Source organism: Grus americana, chromosome 3 (genome assembly GCF_028858705.1).
Source record: "Grus americana isolate bGruAme1 chromosome 3, bGruAme1.mat, whole genome shotgun sequence".
NCBI lineage: Eukaryota > Metazoa > Chordata > Aves > Gruiformes > Gruidae > Grus > Grus americana.
This window is the reverse complement of record NC_072854.1, coordinates 38622573-38637564: the sequence shown is the minus strand read 5'-3', so window position 1 is coordinate 38637564 and position 14992 is coordinate 38622573. Positions and strand designations below refer to the sequence as shown.

The window sequence follows — 14992 nt, the reverse complement described above, 5'->3', positions numbered from 1 at the left end:
TAATGCATAAATGCATGCTAAAGCTGTAGTACAGGCAGCTTCAGGATTTTAAGGTAGAAAACCACCTTTTGTTTTGATATTGCTTCAATAGGTCTTTGTATTAGGTAGTCTATGGATAGGTTAAGGCTGGAGATCAGGCTTTAACTAGTAGAAAATACTGGTCCTTTGCAGTTTTGTGCCTTATTGGGGGACTGGGTGCAAAGATGCTGTCAGGCAGAAGATAATTCTGCTTAAGTAAACATTACAATACAAAATATTTTATGTCCTTGTCTGTAACTAAGCTTAAATTCTAGTAGAAATTATGCTCCAGATGGCTTGAACCTCAGCAGTGTGCTCTCAATCTGATGAGTCACACTAAATCAAAACCTAAATTATAAAAGGGTTGTTATAAGTCTAAATACTCAAGCAGACTTGAAGCAGTTGGGGTGAATAGATGTTTCTTTAAAAATTTTATTTTATATTTGCTTTGAATATACATTCAAAATGGCTCCAAGTAGATTTGAATCTTTTTTTGGCAGATACAGAGAGTCTGTAAACATCACAGCATATTGCTAACCATTTGTTCACCCTAGATAATGGCAGATGTATAGCCTGCAGTGTAATCCAGTTTTAAATTTAAGACTGTGCAGAATTCGTATGGTGGCTGAAGGCTTGTCCTTCATGGTTTATGAGTATTTGGTTGTACTAAGTGCTTATATGCATAATGTTACAAGTATATTTACTACGCGTCATTGTCTCAAGTGTTCTGCTGTCAAATACATTTCTAGTCTCTTCTTGGCTCACATAAAATACATGATAGAATTTTTTTCATACTGTTTTAAGCCTCTCAGCAGACAAAACTACAACTGTGGTGATGAATACAATAGTCTAGCCATTTTCCCTTCTAGATCTTTCTATCCAATTAAACTGTGTGCATGTGTATCCGAGTACGTACTCTAATAGCATATTCTTATAAGAAATCTTACTTGAAAGTGTAAGTAAAAGCAACCTCAAAATCAGGCGGTTGGAGATGTCCAGACATCTAACTCTGCTGCTGTTTCTGCAGACTCACTCTGGGTCTTGTGCAAGCTCTAGACAGCTGGGAGCTTAATCTCTTAAAGTATTTTTATGGCTTCTGTGCCTGATGTTGCTGTTAAATTGCGCAAGGGTAAAAGCTATGGAATTAAGACCAATCATCGTGCAAACTTCACCCGAAGCTGGGGAGAAGTCTCTTCTGTAGCTGGAGAAACAGACAATTTATGGGGCTTTGTAAAAGCTTACATAACTTTATAAATGGAATCTTATAAACGGATATTAAGTCATGCCCTGCTGCCAAGCTCCTTGTTCTCACTCAGGAAATGGAAAGGATCTATCTGAGCACAGGGTCTTTAGATGGCTCCAGTGCTTTAGGAATTGCTGCAGTCAGCTGCCTTTTGTCATCCCTGTATCTTCTCAACTTGCTTCTGGTCTGATTCTTTGGAGATGAGTACTTGTTTACAGAGCGTTGAATGCACAGAGCGTTGCCTTGGGACAGATGATGAACCAGGAAAGAAATTGTAGGTAAGGATCAGAGGACAGGCCAGCAATGGTGATGTTACAGTAGATGCCTGCTATGGACCACCTAATGAAGAAGAGGCAGTAGAGAAAGCCTCTTTTAGGTAGCTGGAGAAAACCTCACTGTCACAGGCTTGGCGTTCACGGGCAGCTTTAACCACCATAGTACGTACTGGAAGGGCAGTATGGCTGGGTGCAGGTAATCCAGGCGTCTTCTGGAATGTATTAGAGAATCTCTTGATGCGGATGATCAAGGCATACCTGAGTGAGTTCAGTGGAGGGCCACCGAGATGGTGACTGCTGCATGTGACATCTGAGGAGAGTCTGAGAACTGGGTCCATTCATCCTTAAGAAGAGAAGGCAAAAGGGAGGGCTTATAGCTGTCTAAACTACCTCACCAGAGGATACAGAGAAGACTAGCCAGGTTCTTCTTGGAGGTGCGCAGTGATAGGAAAAAAGGCAATGTGGGTGGGAAATTTTGGTTAAATGCTGGAATTTTTTTATTTTTACCATGAGGATGGTCAGATATGACAACAGGCTGCCCAGAGAGGTGGTGAAGCCTCTCCTCTTGGAGGCATCAAGGCAAATCTCTGGGCAACCTGATTTGATTAGACTGGCTTTGAGCAGGGTGTTGTGCTGGCTGACCTGCATAGGTTCCTTCTGACCTAAACTATTGCGTGACAAACCCGCGTCAAGAACAGATCTTGGACAGCTGAGGGCAAATCTCTGGTGCCAGTGTGTTTGTCCAGATTCAGAGTTAGCATCTGCGAGCGTGTGACTTGCTGTGGAGTAGAATTTGAGTGGTAAAGGCTTCTTGGTGCCAAACCCTAAAGTAGGTTTAATAAACACAGGGAAGCTCACACAGGCTTTTGAAATGCTTTTTAATTCAGACCGTAGAAAGCAGGCTGCTCTGCTTCTCCGTCTCCAGCCAGTGCCCTCGGTCGGGCACTGAAGGGACCAGTTTAAGTTACAATCTGGGTGTTTTCTGTTATTGCCTGCAATCTGGCAAGCTTCAGCTGAAGGACGTAATTTGAGGTGTTTGTAATCAGGTTGTGTTTTCCTGGACCTGTAGTGCATAGTCAGGTTTGCTGTCCTCTCCTAGCTGTGTCTGGGGTCAATGTATTTGTTCATATAGGCCAGGCGTTCCACAGGTAAAGCCTGTTGGCTGGTGGTACAGCAAGTTGCTGGTCTGGTGCCCAGGACCTGGTGATGGCACACCACTCTCATTTCCCTGCTGAGGGTTTTGATTTGAATACAATTAGCTACTACTAACTCACTTATCTTCTAAAATATGCATCTGCCTGACATGTAAATAAGTCTGATGCTTGCATTGAGTGTGTGTGTGTATAAATTTTTCCTATTCTTTCAACATTTGTTAAGTGCTTAGTGTTTAGTCTTACTTCGCTCTTTGAGAAAGCAAAGTTTTTGGGGCGAGCGTATGAGATCTCACAGTAACATTTGATATCATTGATGCTCACAATTTGAGTGTGAGTTCTTTATGTTGAGCTCCAGCCTGTCTTGTAGTTAAGTATCTGGCAGATGCTTGATTTCATAGCTGGGAAATGTGCTGTTGTCACTGTCTGTAAGATGTCTGCATAATGTGCTGTAATCAATATACCCTGTGACCATGAAAAGCAGTTTGGATAAAAAAGTGGTTAGAAAATCTTCAGAATTTTATTTTCCCATTTTTAAAAAGCTGACCTCCCCACTGAACGGGTAACTAAAGAAAGCTGAAGAAAGAAGAGGAAGAAAGGAATTAGGTGACTGCTTATACAAGAGTGGTACAAACTATCTTAGTAAAAAGACAGAAAGTAGTGATAAGGGTTTAATGTAAATAGATGATCTCTTCTAGATTGATAAGTTGTATTTGATACTTAATTTCAAAATGTGACTGTTGGAGTAGCATGCTTAATTTTTAAGATTTCACCCACATGAAAAGATCTGTATTTACTTTGGATGAGAATTGGACTTAAAATGGTCTCTAGAAATTGGAGAAAATTATTTAAAGGAGAAATTTGAAATGAATAAACGTTCAAGCTTCTATCCACAAGCAGCAATGATTAACTGGACAAATAAGGACAGTAGACTGTAAGGCAGGATGTTTCCTGAAAAGAAACTAAAGGCAGTGGTAGAGTGCTGGCTCGCCACTGTCTTGTGCTCAGCTGTGGCAAAATAATACTCTTCCTACTCTGATATAGGGGAAAAAAGTACAGCCTGCAGGTTGTGCACAGTTCTTCTTCCGCTGTATTTGCGTAGTCACAGTTGAAGCACTAAGTTCAGATCTGAACCTTTCTATGTAAGGGCAGCTGGGAAAAAACAAGGCTGAGACTGAAGATGTAGTGCGGAGGTCTTGGATGTCACTGTCAAGAAGAGATTGAATAAGAGGAATGCCTTGTAGACTAAAGAGAATTGAGCAGGTGTCATATGTCTCTTCTCATTTTGACAGAGTCTTTGCATATTTAATCAGTTTCCAGAGTCTGTAGATAATACAAATAAGCTTAAATTGCAAGGGAGATCAAATTATATAGTGGGCAAGGGAGGGATTTTAAGAATAGTCAAGTATGGGAGTGCATTGCTTGAAAGGTAGAGAGGTAAAGAATCTCTGAGTAGAGTATTTATATAAATACAAGGTTTACAATATGTACATTAACCTCAGTCATGGAGATTCTCCAGCCTACAAGCAGTTCGCTTGTGGATGCTGTCGATCCTATTTTGGCATGGGAGTGGGGAGGGGCAGCAGCTTGAAGACATCTTGACAAGGGAGACCAGAATGTTTTAAGATGGTGAGAGGCACTAAACTGGATTAGTAAAACACCACCTTCTGAACTGAGATTACAAAGTCATTGTTGGATGATCACATGCTTTTTTCAAGTTAGCCCTCTGTTTCTCTTTTTTTCTGAACTAATTCTTGTTTGTTGCGTTCTGCCTTTGAGATTACTTACCTAGAACTATAGCACACAGTACTGGAAGGACTGTGTTCTCTACTCCCTTGGTCTGCCTCTGCAGAAATCTAAATGACAGACATTAAAGACTCCTACAAAAAGCTTAAATTCCCTGGGTCATACCTGGCATAACAAAGATGCTTGTGTAGTACTGAGTTATTTACAATGGTCTGGTAAGAATTGTCTCTATCATTCTGCTTTCTGTAGATTGAGCTTTTGTTAAACACAGCCCAACAAGACTGACTCTAATGTCTACGCCTCTCTTATGTGGCTTTTTCAAGGCTTTGGAGGTTCTTTTATTGCTCCCTCTCCATCACCATCCCCAGTCACTCCAGCTCAAACCAGCTTACTACAGCCTAACTTTGATGCAGCTTTTGGGACAACAGCTCCAACGACTGGCAGTTCATTTGATGCATCAGGTGAGCCACAGAGTTTCTTCCTGTGAATGGTCTAATGTGATTTATGTGTTGGATGAGTTAATGGCACCATATTTAGGCTCTGAGTACAAGCAATATCAGTGATTTCTCTGTTCCTTCTCACTGGAAGAACTCAGGGTAGCGTTTAGGCTGGTGTGTGCCCAAGAGCTTTCTGTACCCATTTCTTATTCTGCCATGTCAGTATAAAACAAACTATAGTGTGAACATCATCCGTGCATGTGCTTGATTGCATGAATCAGGAGGTACTCGAGGAACATATTGTTCTGTAAATGAAGTATATAGGCAAGTCATCTTGCTGCTGCTGCTGAAGCTGTTCATGAGCTTGCATGGCACCTGAAGGTACACAAAACAGACTGAGGTTGTGTTCTTTGCCTGACTATAAGCTTAAACTTTCATCACTGCTATCATTTTGTTTGTATCTCTTCCATTCTATATTTTCCATGCTGGGTCCTTGCTACAAACTTAAAATTGGTGAGTTCTGCAACTGTACAAGAAAAAAAGGTTGAAGTAGTACTGCTGGTTGGTTGTTTGGTTGCTTGCCAGTGCACATGCTACCCCTTCCTGTTGACTTAACGTTAGCATGTACCTCAAATATAGATCAGAAGATAGAACGCTGGCATGAAATGTACCAGGCAGTTTGACTTCAAGGGATCTGAAAATGAACTTCTGAGTTAAATGAGTTGACTAAGGAGGCTAGCTCTGTCAGTGTGGATGGTTCTGGTTCCTTCTGATCTCATAAGATGTTAGTAGGTTTTCCTGACTCCCTGCTGCTTGCAAGTGAATAGTAACATCTTGAGACTTTCAATCCTGTTGCTGTAAGATGTCAAGATATAAGACTGCCTTTGCCACAGTAATTCTGACTAGTGTTTGCTACAAGATGTTCATTTTAAAAGCCTTTAAATGAATATCTCCTGACAAATGTGTGTGCATCTGACATCTCTTTAAGGATAGCTGTAAGAAAAATAGTGTCATGTGGAAGTGGTGCTGTATCTATGTGGATTCAACTCTCCAGTTAAAGTCCTTTTAGGCATGTCCTGTCATATCAGTTCTCACTGGTATAGCTCTTTCAGGATTACTATACATTCAGTGCCTAGTAAAATGAAATGCATGCCCTTGTTGGCATTACTCTTAATGTCAAACTGTGTTTTGGTAAGATTTGTGACGTGGTTGTCTGTGCTATATTTGTTGGAGCAACAGTGAAGTTGCAGGTAGTGTATTTCTTACCACGGCGGCTGTTTCTAACCCACTTTCCTTTCACTTCCAGTGTTTGATGGCCTAGGTGATCTTCTTATGCCAACTATGGTTCCTTCTGGTCAGTCTATAGCACCTTCAGCCACAGCAACAGTCACTGCTTCAGCTGCAAGCAAAGGCCTCGGAAGTGATCTTGATTCGTCTCTTGCAAACTTAGTAGGCAGTAAGTGACAAATTTCCATTTTAAGTGCTGTGGCATACAACTGTGTTACTCTTCTGTGGAGCCAAATAGCTGTCTATTTTAGCTTTCTTCTTTCAATGCACTCCTGTTTCCCTGGGGAGATTGGGGAAGCCTTGGACAGGTATAAGGCCTGATTCAGATAGGTGGTGGTCTGGGGTCATAACTTGTCCCTCTTTGTGCCCAGGATCTCAGTCAAACAGTGGGACCTGTTTGGTGGGTATCACGTGTAACGTGTGAACGTCCCAGATACCTTCAGAGGCACATCAGACTCTGTGTGATTACAGATGGAAAGGTGAAAATTGTCCAAAGTGTCTGATAGCACTATAGAATTTAAGCAGAAAAGCTGGTGGACACAGCTTTTTTTCATGGATATCACAAATAGCTGACTCCTTGCTTAATGAAAGCAGGAGTAGCAGCGGGGTGAGGTGTGCACAACAGCCAAGAACAGACCTTCTCTCAGACAGTGAACTCTGCAAAACATGTTCTTGAAATGCTAAACTAAAAAATGTTCTTTCCTGTAGTAGGACAAGGGCTAGAGCCCTTCTTACTAGAGATCAGTAGCCACAGCCCCCATTAAAAAACAAACCAAAAAAACCCAAAAAAACCCCAAAACAACAAAACACCAACTGAAGAGGCCCACCTAGGCTTAAGGTATGATACTTCAGGAGAAGTTGAACTTTGGAGGATTGTATAAATGGAATATTCTGTTAGTACGTGTAAACAGACCACAGCAAAGATATAACTGATGTTATGATACATACTCTTCTGTTGGGTGTTGGGGGGAAACTCCCATGCTTAGATGTCAGGAGGACTCTTAGTCACTTGAAACCTCTTCTGCAAGTCATTTGGTATATCCAAGTTTGGGGGAGAAAATCAAACTTAACAATTTGTGACTTACAGGACTTGTCATGTGATAAGAGTATTCTTTAAAACTTAGCTTAAAATTTCTTCCAAAGAATAATTAAGGAAACTGCTTGGAGTTCCTGTGTATGATAGAGCACATAAAACAGTGCAAAACTTCCAGGTAACATTCATATTTATGTGTATAAAAATAGATTTTTATTTCAGTATGTATAGTGAGGAATAGAAACTAGTGTTGTCATTCATGATAAATAGTTTTGGCACTCTTAAACAGTGCTTTGTAGGCCTAAATATATGGTTACTTTGGATTGCTTATGGAGCAAAAATCACTTCCTTGAATATAGGACATCCACAGCGTTCCTCAAAAGTTTGTCCTCAAGAAAGGGGTAGATGTGGCCAGTCCTCTGACGCTGTAAAAATGAAGACATATAGAACTTTATTACTCTGTATAAGCCCATGTGCAATGAAATATGAGCTGTTACTTTGACATGCTTTAACTTAATAAACACATGACCTCTTTTTTTTCCTTTCTCTTTCCTTATAACTTTCAGATCTTGGAATTTCTGGTACCACTTCAAAAAAGTAAGTTCAACTTTGTTTTAAAAAAAACCACAATGTTTTCAAATCTGTTGAATAGTCTTATATCTATTTCAGTGTTTATTAAGACTCAATGAATTGGTCATGTGTCCCCTACTCCCCAAAAATCAGTTCAGAAAAATTCTGGAAAAAATATTCTATACAGGTTCACTGAATAATTAAGGTTAATTGTTCCTGATACAGCTTTTAAACTGGCTGGCTTTAATTTGAGTCTTTAAAAAAATTTTCTGTAAATCACTGTCTTCATATTGGATAGCTGATTTCCAAACAACTTAAAATGAACGAATAGTTCAGATAATAAACTATATAGCTGTCCTCAGTAATCTAGGCTAATATGTAATAGTTTTATTGTCTTTTTACAGGCGCTGGATGCGCTTATCGTGTAGGCATTGGAATACTTGTAAAATAGAAAAGAAGTTCATTCCATGCAGTGAAAAGCTTCTTTTTTGCAACAAGAAATATTTACTGTGTTGCATTTATTTCTGAATGTATCTTCTTAATCTAACTGATTGCTTACTTCTGTGCTAAGTCTTCCTCTGTATGCAAGACCAGTTTATGATGTGTATACTTCAAAATATGTTGTGCCTCTGTGGACATGATAGGAGGGATATGTAAAAACACATCATGAGGATTATCACCAAAACTTAGCTTCTTTCAATGTACTTCATTCAAATGGTGTAGCTTATTTTGGATAGAGTGGCCTCTAACAAAACCTGGTTTTGCAACAGCCCTTTTATTCTATGAATGATTTTTTTCTTTTGTATCTATCAACTTTTTTCAGAACTGAATGCTTTCCTCCTTCAGCTGTCTGAGCAAGATTTCCAGCAATGAAATGACCTTTCAAAGACTTCTAGCAGGCAGCTCTACTGCCTGGTCCCACTAGAATAGGCAGTAGCAGTCCCTCTTCCTACTTTGCAAGGGTATATGCAATAATATGTTACCTTTGGTCAATACTAAGTTAAACTTCTCCTTAATTCTCACCACAAAGGCCATAACCATGTAACTGATGTCCATATAGAGTGTAGTGGTGTCTACCACTAATAACCCTTGAAACTGAGTGGCACTAAAAGTTTATCTTTCTGTTAATAACTTAAACTGCATCCGCCATAAACTAATGTAGCTGCAAGCTTAATGTTAATGAGTACTGCAATTGGTTTTCATTTTCACTGTATGTAAATAATGGCGCGCTCTCTCTCTCTCTCTATCAGGGGAGACCTTCAGTGGAATGCTGGAGAGAAAAAGTTAACAGGAGGAGCCAACTGGCAGCCAAAAGTAGCACCTGCAACATGGTCAACTGGTGGTGTCCCAAGTGGTCCATTGGTAGGTCGTTGATCCATTGATACCACTGGTATTGAAACCTTAATATTTTGAGACAGTGCTTTAGCTAAACAGTTTGCTTCTGCATAAATGATACAATTGTTTCAAGTCACATTTTTAAGACTGGATTTACAGCTGGCGTAAATCAATCATTGACTTCAGGTCAATGAAAAGACCCTAGTGTATGTGTCAAGATGTTACTCTACATGTACACTTAATACTTGTAGATATTTCCAAGCGTGTGGTTAGCTCATGTGGTCTTGCCAGCACCAGGCCTGGGTTGATTGCCCAAAAGACAATGGTATTGATCCAAAGATGAAGTATTGGAAGGTCAGAAAATAAATAAGTTTTTCTCAAGCTTTCCTGAATGAATTAGATCAAAAGACTACACAGTATTCAGACTGATCAGGTACTCGATGTTAGATTAGAAGTGGGCAGCTTGTTTAGTGGAGTAAAACAGTCTGGAAGAGTTAGGACTGCCCTGTAAAATGTATCAGAAGGCACTAACTTTGAGAGAAGAGGATTGAATTGAGCTAAAAATCTAAATTTGGCATACAAAGTTTGGCAACTTGATCATGAGTAAGCTACAAGAGAGGTAACCTTATTTCATCAAAGTCGCACAGGGCATAAAACAGCCTCCATTTGAAAAAAGTTGGGTTGGGAAGGGAAGGAAAGGACCACCAAAAGGGAGCATGACCAGTTCAGTTCCCTGCTGCCACAGCCAGATGTTGATGTGGCTCTAAGTGTGTTCCAGCTTGTTCCTTAACCTTATGGTTAAGAATTCCCTGAACTTGAATGTATTAGTTGTAACATCAACTTTTTTTCTTAATAGAAAGGCTGGGCAATACTGTACAGTGTAAGTGATTTTTTTTTTTGATCTCTTATTGTACTTACTTACTAAACATGAGGATACTAACAGCATCTCACCTGCACTACAGTTGTTACCGCTGACTTAAAACTAGCTAGAAGCTGCCTAACATAGCTCTTCTTGGCCTGTCTGTCCAGCAGACAATTCTCAAGCAATGTATTGAATATGATAGTAGCAATTAACAAGCAATTCTGTGCTGTAAGCTTGAAAATAATGGCTTCAAACTGTCTTTGCTTTACTTGGATGTGAACTATCTGAAGACTTGTACTACCTGAAATTTCTAACTTCTGTAATATCAGCCTTATATTTGTAGGGGTTTTATCATCTGATAAGTAACTAGCCTCTCTGGAAAGCTGGGTGGTTTTGATAGCATTTCATAAAATATGGGTGCTATACGTTTTTCTTCAAAATCATGCACTTAAATATTTTTTGAAACCAAAGAAAACCAGATCCACAGGAAGAATAAACGTAGATACCAAAACAAAGCTTTCCTTCATGTCACTGTTGAACCACTTAAGTTTTGGTCACTTCTTCCCTTCCTTGTGACCTTTCATCTCCTGGATTACAATCAGAAAAATTTCATAAAAGCCCATTCCCTTGAGACCCTAGTGCTTGAGGCAAAAGCAGATTCAGTTTGTGGGGCCATTTTCTTGGCATCTGCCTAACTGGATTTTGAGCTACAATGTGTTCCTGTGGCTGCAGTCACATCACTGCATCTGGTATCATTAATCCGTGTCTTTCTATTCGTTGCTTTCCATACCTGAGCATCCAGATGTTGGCTTTAGTTTGGGGACAGCTGTGGTGCTAGGGCAGTACAGCTTTTAACTGAAGTGCTCCCCAGAAAACTTTCAGACTGGAAAAGAGGTTCATAATTATCAGCCAGAAACTATAGGGTGTTTGCTGATTACTGAATCTGGAACAGGTTATCTTGACTTGTCTGATATTTTATATTGGTATATGGTATATTTTAGTCTGGAAGCAAGGATCAACCAAGGGCACTAAATGCAGTGTTCACAGAAGTGGACTGTGCAGTCAGGAGTTCCCACATTTCCAGCAGTGTGCTGACCTTTGCACCGAAAGCATGCTAACTGCTCTGCAAGTGTGGTGGGATATAAGTGACTCAAAGTAGGTGGTAAGGATGTGGAGGCTCAGGCATGGCCCTACAGCTTTTGTGATAGCTTGGGAAATTGTGCCAGTATACTTAGGCCATATGACAGCAGTAATGAAGTTCCTTAAAATCCTACTACCATTTTTAAATACCTTCCTTCAGTGTTTCCTGCCTCTCTTCAGAGTTGTTAATTTGGATTTTATATATTTCTGTGAAAAGGAGAGACTTGGCTTTCAAGGCCGTTAGGAGACTCTGTGCGTGGGAAGTTACAAACTAGGGAACCAAAACGGTTGATGTGTAGGTACTGCTAGATAAGTGGGGTGGCCTTGTTCAAAGATGCTGTTGTGCAGCAGTCAGACATTATTTTTTTATTACCAGTCAGACTACTAAACTAACAGTATTCTTTTTCCTGAATCCTAGTGAAAGATCACCTTTTTTTTTTTCTGTTATTTGAATGAAAATCGTAAGTTAAGTGTATGAATGAAAAGCATAACAAGATAAACTCTCCTTAGTAAAGTATGTAGTGGTTGTGATTGTGGCTTAAGTGTATGAACTTACTCTTTAACTTAAACGAATCTCACTGCATAACAATACTATTTTTTTAATTGGAAACCAATTATAGCAGTTATTTCCCTTAGCTTTACAATCTGCTTAAGTTCATACTAAAATACAGTGCTACAAGAAGTGCAATAGTGTGTTGGCTATCAGTTATGAAATTGGGATGCTTTCTTACACTATGTACGAGGAGGAGGAAAGTACATATTTTCTTGGGCCTACTTTGAGTTGTATTCAGTAAATGGACTTCATTTATGAAGAATATGGAGTCTATCACCCTTGATTTCTTATGAAAAAGCAAGCTGAGCATCAGCATAAGTCTCATTCAACACTCAGTCTTTGAAGCACTGTGGTTTTGAGGTTAGGTATTATCTGCTATGTAAGTCATACTTTCCAGAACAACTTTGAGAATGCTGGAGACTCCGTGTGGTTTCCAGGTAGTTGATGTTACAGAGACTCTTGCATTTTTAATTTTTTTAAAAAAAAATTTTTAGACAGGAGCCGTGCCTCCAGCAAGTGCTGTTCCTGCCACAGGAGGTACTCCACCTGTCCCACAGCCAGGCGCAGCATTTGGGATGGTGAGTCTATTTTGTTACGCTGCTGTCCTTTCATCACCCAGAACCTGACTCACACTGCGTTAATTTACAGCCCCCGGCAGGCACAGGTGTACCCATGATGCCCCAGCAGCCAGTTATGTATGGGCAGCCTATGATGAGACCACCATTTGGAGCTGCCGCTGGCCCTGGTGTACAGGTAAGTGTTACTGCTAGATGAATGTTTAATTGTTTTCCATTTCTCTAGAAAACAGCTTGTCCTAAGTTCAATTTTAGCTGTAGGGACTGTAAAAGATACTTCTTACAGTATCAGCTGCCTGACTTAGAATCATGGAATTGTTTAGGTTGGAAAAGACCTTTAAGATCATCGAGTCCAACCGTTAACCTAGCACTGCCAAGTCCACCACTAAACCATGTCCCTAAGCACCACATCTATGTGTCTTTTTTAAATACCTCCAGGGACTGGTGACTCAACCATCTCTCTGGGGAGCCTGTTCCAATGCTTGATAACCCTTCTGGTGAAGAATTTTTTTCCTGTTAACCAATCTAAACCTCCCCTGGCATAGCTTGAGGCCATTTGCTCTTGTCCTATCACTTCTTACTTGGAAAAAGAGACCAACACCTGCCTCGCTACAACCTCATTTCAAGTAGTTGTAGAGAGCAATAAGGTCTCCTGAGACACTTTTTCTCCAGGCTAAACAACCCCAATTCCCTCACCTGCTCCTCATAAGACTCATTCTCTAGACCCTTTACCAGCTTTGTTGCCCTTCTCTGGATACACTCCAGCACCTCAATGTCTTTCTTGTAGTGAGGGGCCCAAAACTGAACACACTATTTGAGGTGCGGCCTCACCAGTGCCGAGTACAGGGGGACGATCACTTCCCTAGTCCTGCTGGCCACACTGTTTCTGATACAAGCCACGATGCTGTTGGCCTTCTTGGCTGCTGACTCATGTTCAGCTGACTGTCGACAAGCACCCCAAGATCCTTTTCCTCTGGGCAGCTTTACAGCCACTCTTCCCCAAACCTGTAGCATTGCATGGGGTTGTTGTTGTGACTCAAGTGACCTGGCACTGACCATTGTTGAAGCTCATACAGTTGGTCTCGGCCCATCAATCCAGCCTGTCCAGGTCCCTCTGCAGACCCTTCCTACCCTCGAGCAGATCAACACTCCCACACAACTTGGTGTTGTCTGCAAACTTACTGAGGGCGCACTCGATCCCCTCATCCAGATCATTGATAAAGATATTAAAGAGAATTGGCCCCAACACTGAGCCCTGAGGAACACCACTTGTGACCGGCTGCCAACTGGATTTAACTCCATTCACAACTCTTTTGGCCTGGCCATCCACCCAGTTTTTTACCCAGCAAAGAGTATATGTGTCTAAGCCAATCCTTGACTTGCAACAGATCACATGAAGCACCTTGATTTTTTCAGTTCCTTTGTACAAGACCAATGGAACAGGTTTGAAAAGTCTCCTACTATGTCCAAGATCTGGTTTGGGGGGAGACTTGAGTAAAGCTCAAAGTGGAGCTGATGGTCATTCCTATTCTGTTCAGCGCTTGTCAACATTTACTAGAGCTGCACTCTGCCTCTTCCCTCTCAGCCCACCAAGAGGATTCTTCATAACACCGACCTTCTGCTTATGAACAAGCTAAGGTCTCAAGTTCTTGGATGACAGCTATTTCTCAGTAAACGCAAGTTTAACTGGTTTAGACTGGTAGCTTGCTGGGTTTCTTTCGGTGCGAAACACCTGGTTCCCCGAGTAAGGTGGAGGCTGGGGGGACTACGGTCAGGGTGGAAGAATCATTTGTCTCCCTAGTGAAAAGGGTTGCATGGGAACTTGAAAAACTGACACTTTGTGGGGAATAATTGATAATTTTTATACCTACCGGAGGAGGAACAGAGTATAATATAGTCACACCTCCGGTACGCTTTGGGCTCATATTTATCGTACAATCATAGACTGGTTTGGGTTGAAAGGGACCTCAAAGATCCTCTAGTTCCAACCCCCCTGCCATGGGCAGGGACACCCTCCACTAGACCAGGTTGCCCAAAGCCCCATCCAGCCTGGCCTTGAACACTTACGCTGCCAATGTAGAAAACTTGTACTTAAATGCCAGTTGCTGGGATTTTCAGATGTACTTTGCAGCATGCACTCTGTTTATTCTGCACCTTGGTGTTTAACATTTGCTTAACTTCTGTCTGGGTTGATGATCCTAACACCATTCTGTCTTACAGGGAGAGAGTGATTTGAAGCTATGCTAATTAGAATATGCAGTTTCTGTAGCAGTGTCCATTAAACCAGCCAAACATTGTTAGCCCTGTAGTAAGGACGGAGTCTAAACAATGCTTGAGCAAAATGGCAACACACTGAACTTAAAGAAAATTTAGAACTTTGTATGCTTGCAATGTGCATGTGTGGGAACCAGCTATATCTACCTAATGCTTGTGTATCCTTGTCTGCTTTGTTTTTTTTCTGCCTTCCTGGCTGGCGTCTGTTAGCTTTCTCCAAGCCCAACTCCTGCTACTCAGAGTCCCAAGAAACCTCCAACAAAGGACCCATTAGCGGATCTTAACATCAAGGATTTCTTGTAAACGATAAGGTATTCTGTGACTGCGGAAGCGTGTTACGCAGTGGTATGTGTCTGGCACACAGATGTTGACTAGGCCGGTAGATTGAATATGACTGATAAAGTTGTAGCTGCGGATACAGGTAGAAACATGCACTGATAATGTGGTGGTTTAAACAGAAACGTGAGTTCTCTGTCCACACTCTTAATTTTAG

The 14992-nt window shown here is 41.0% G+C and overlaps 1 protein-coding gene across 3 annotated transcripts in view; it reads left to right on the top strand.

Moving 5' to 3' along the window:
* Positions 1-14992, top strand: part of SNAP91 (synaptosome associated protein 91) — a 71411-nt gene that overhangs the window by 53908 nt on the left and 2511 nt on the right. For all 3 annotated transcript variants that reach the window (XM_054821310.1, XM_054821309.1, XM_054821308.1), the window contains 8 exons: positions 4757-4894; positions 6177-6326; positions 7757-7787; positions 9011-9122; positions 9952-9975; positions 12145-12228; positions 12299-12403; positions 14710-14810. In XM_054821310.1, the coding sequence (XP_054677285.1) occupies positions 4757-4894; positions 6177-6326; positions 7757-7787; positions 9011-9122; positions 9952-9975; positions 12145-12228; positions 12299-12403; positions 14710-14802 (737 nt within the window). In that variant the 3' untranslated portion in view covers positions 14803-14810. The remainder of the gene's footprint in view (positions 1-4756; positions 4895-6176; positions 6327-7756; positions 7788-9010; positions 9123-9951; positions 9976-12144; positions 12229-12298; positions 12404-14709; positions 14811-14992) is intronic.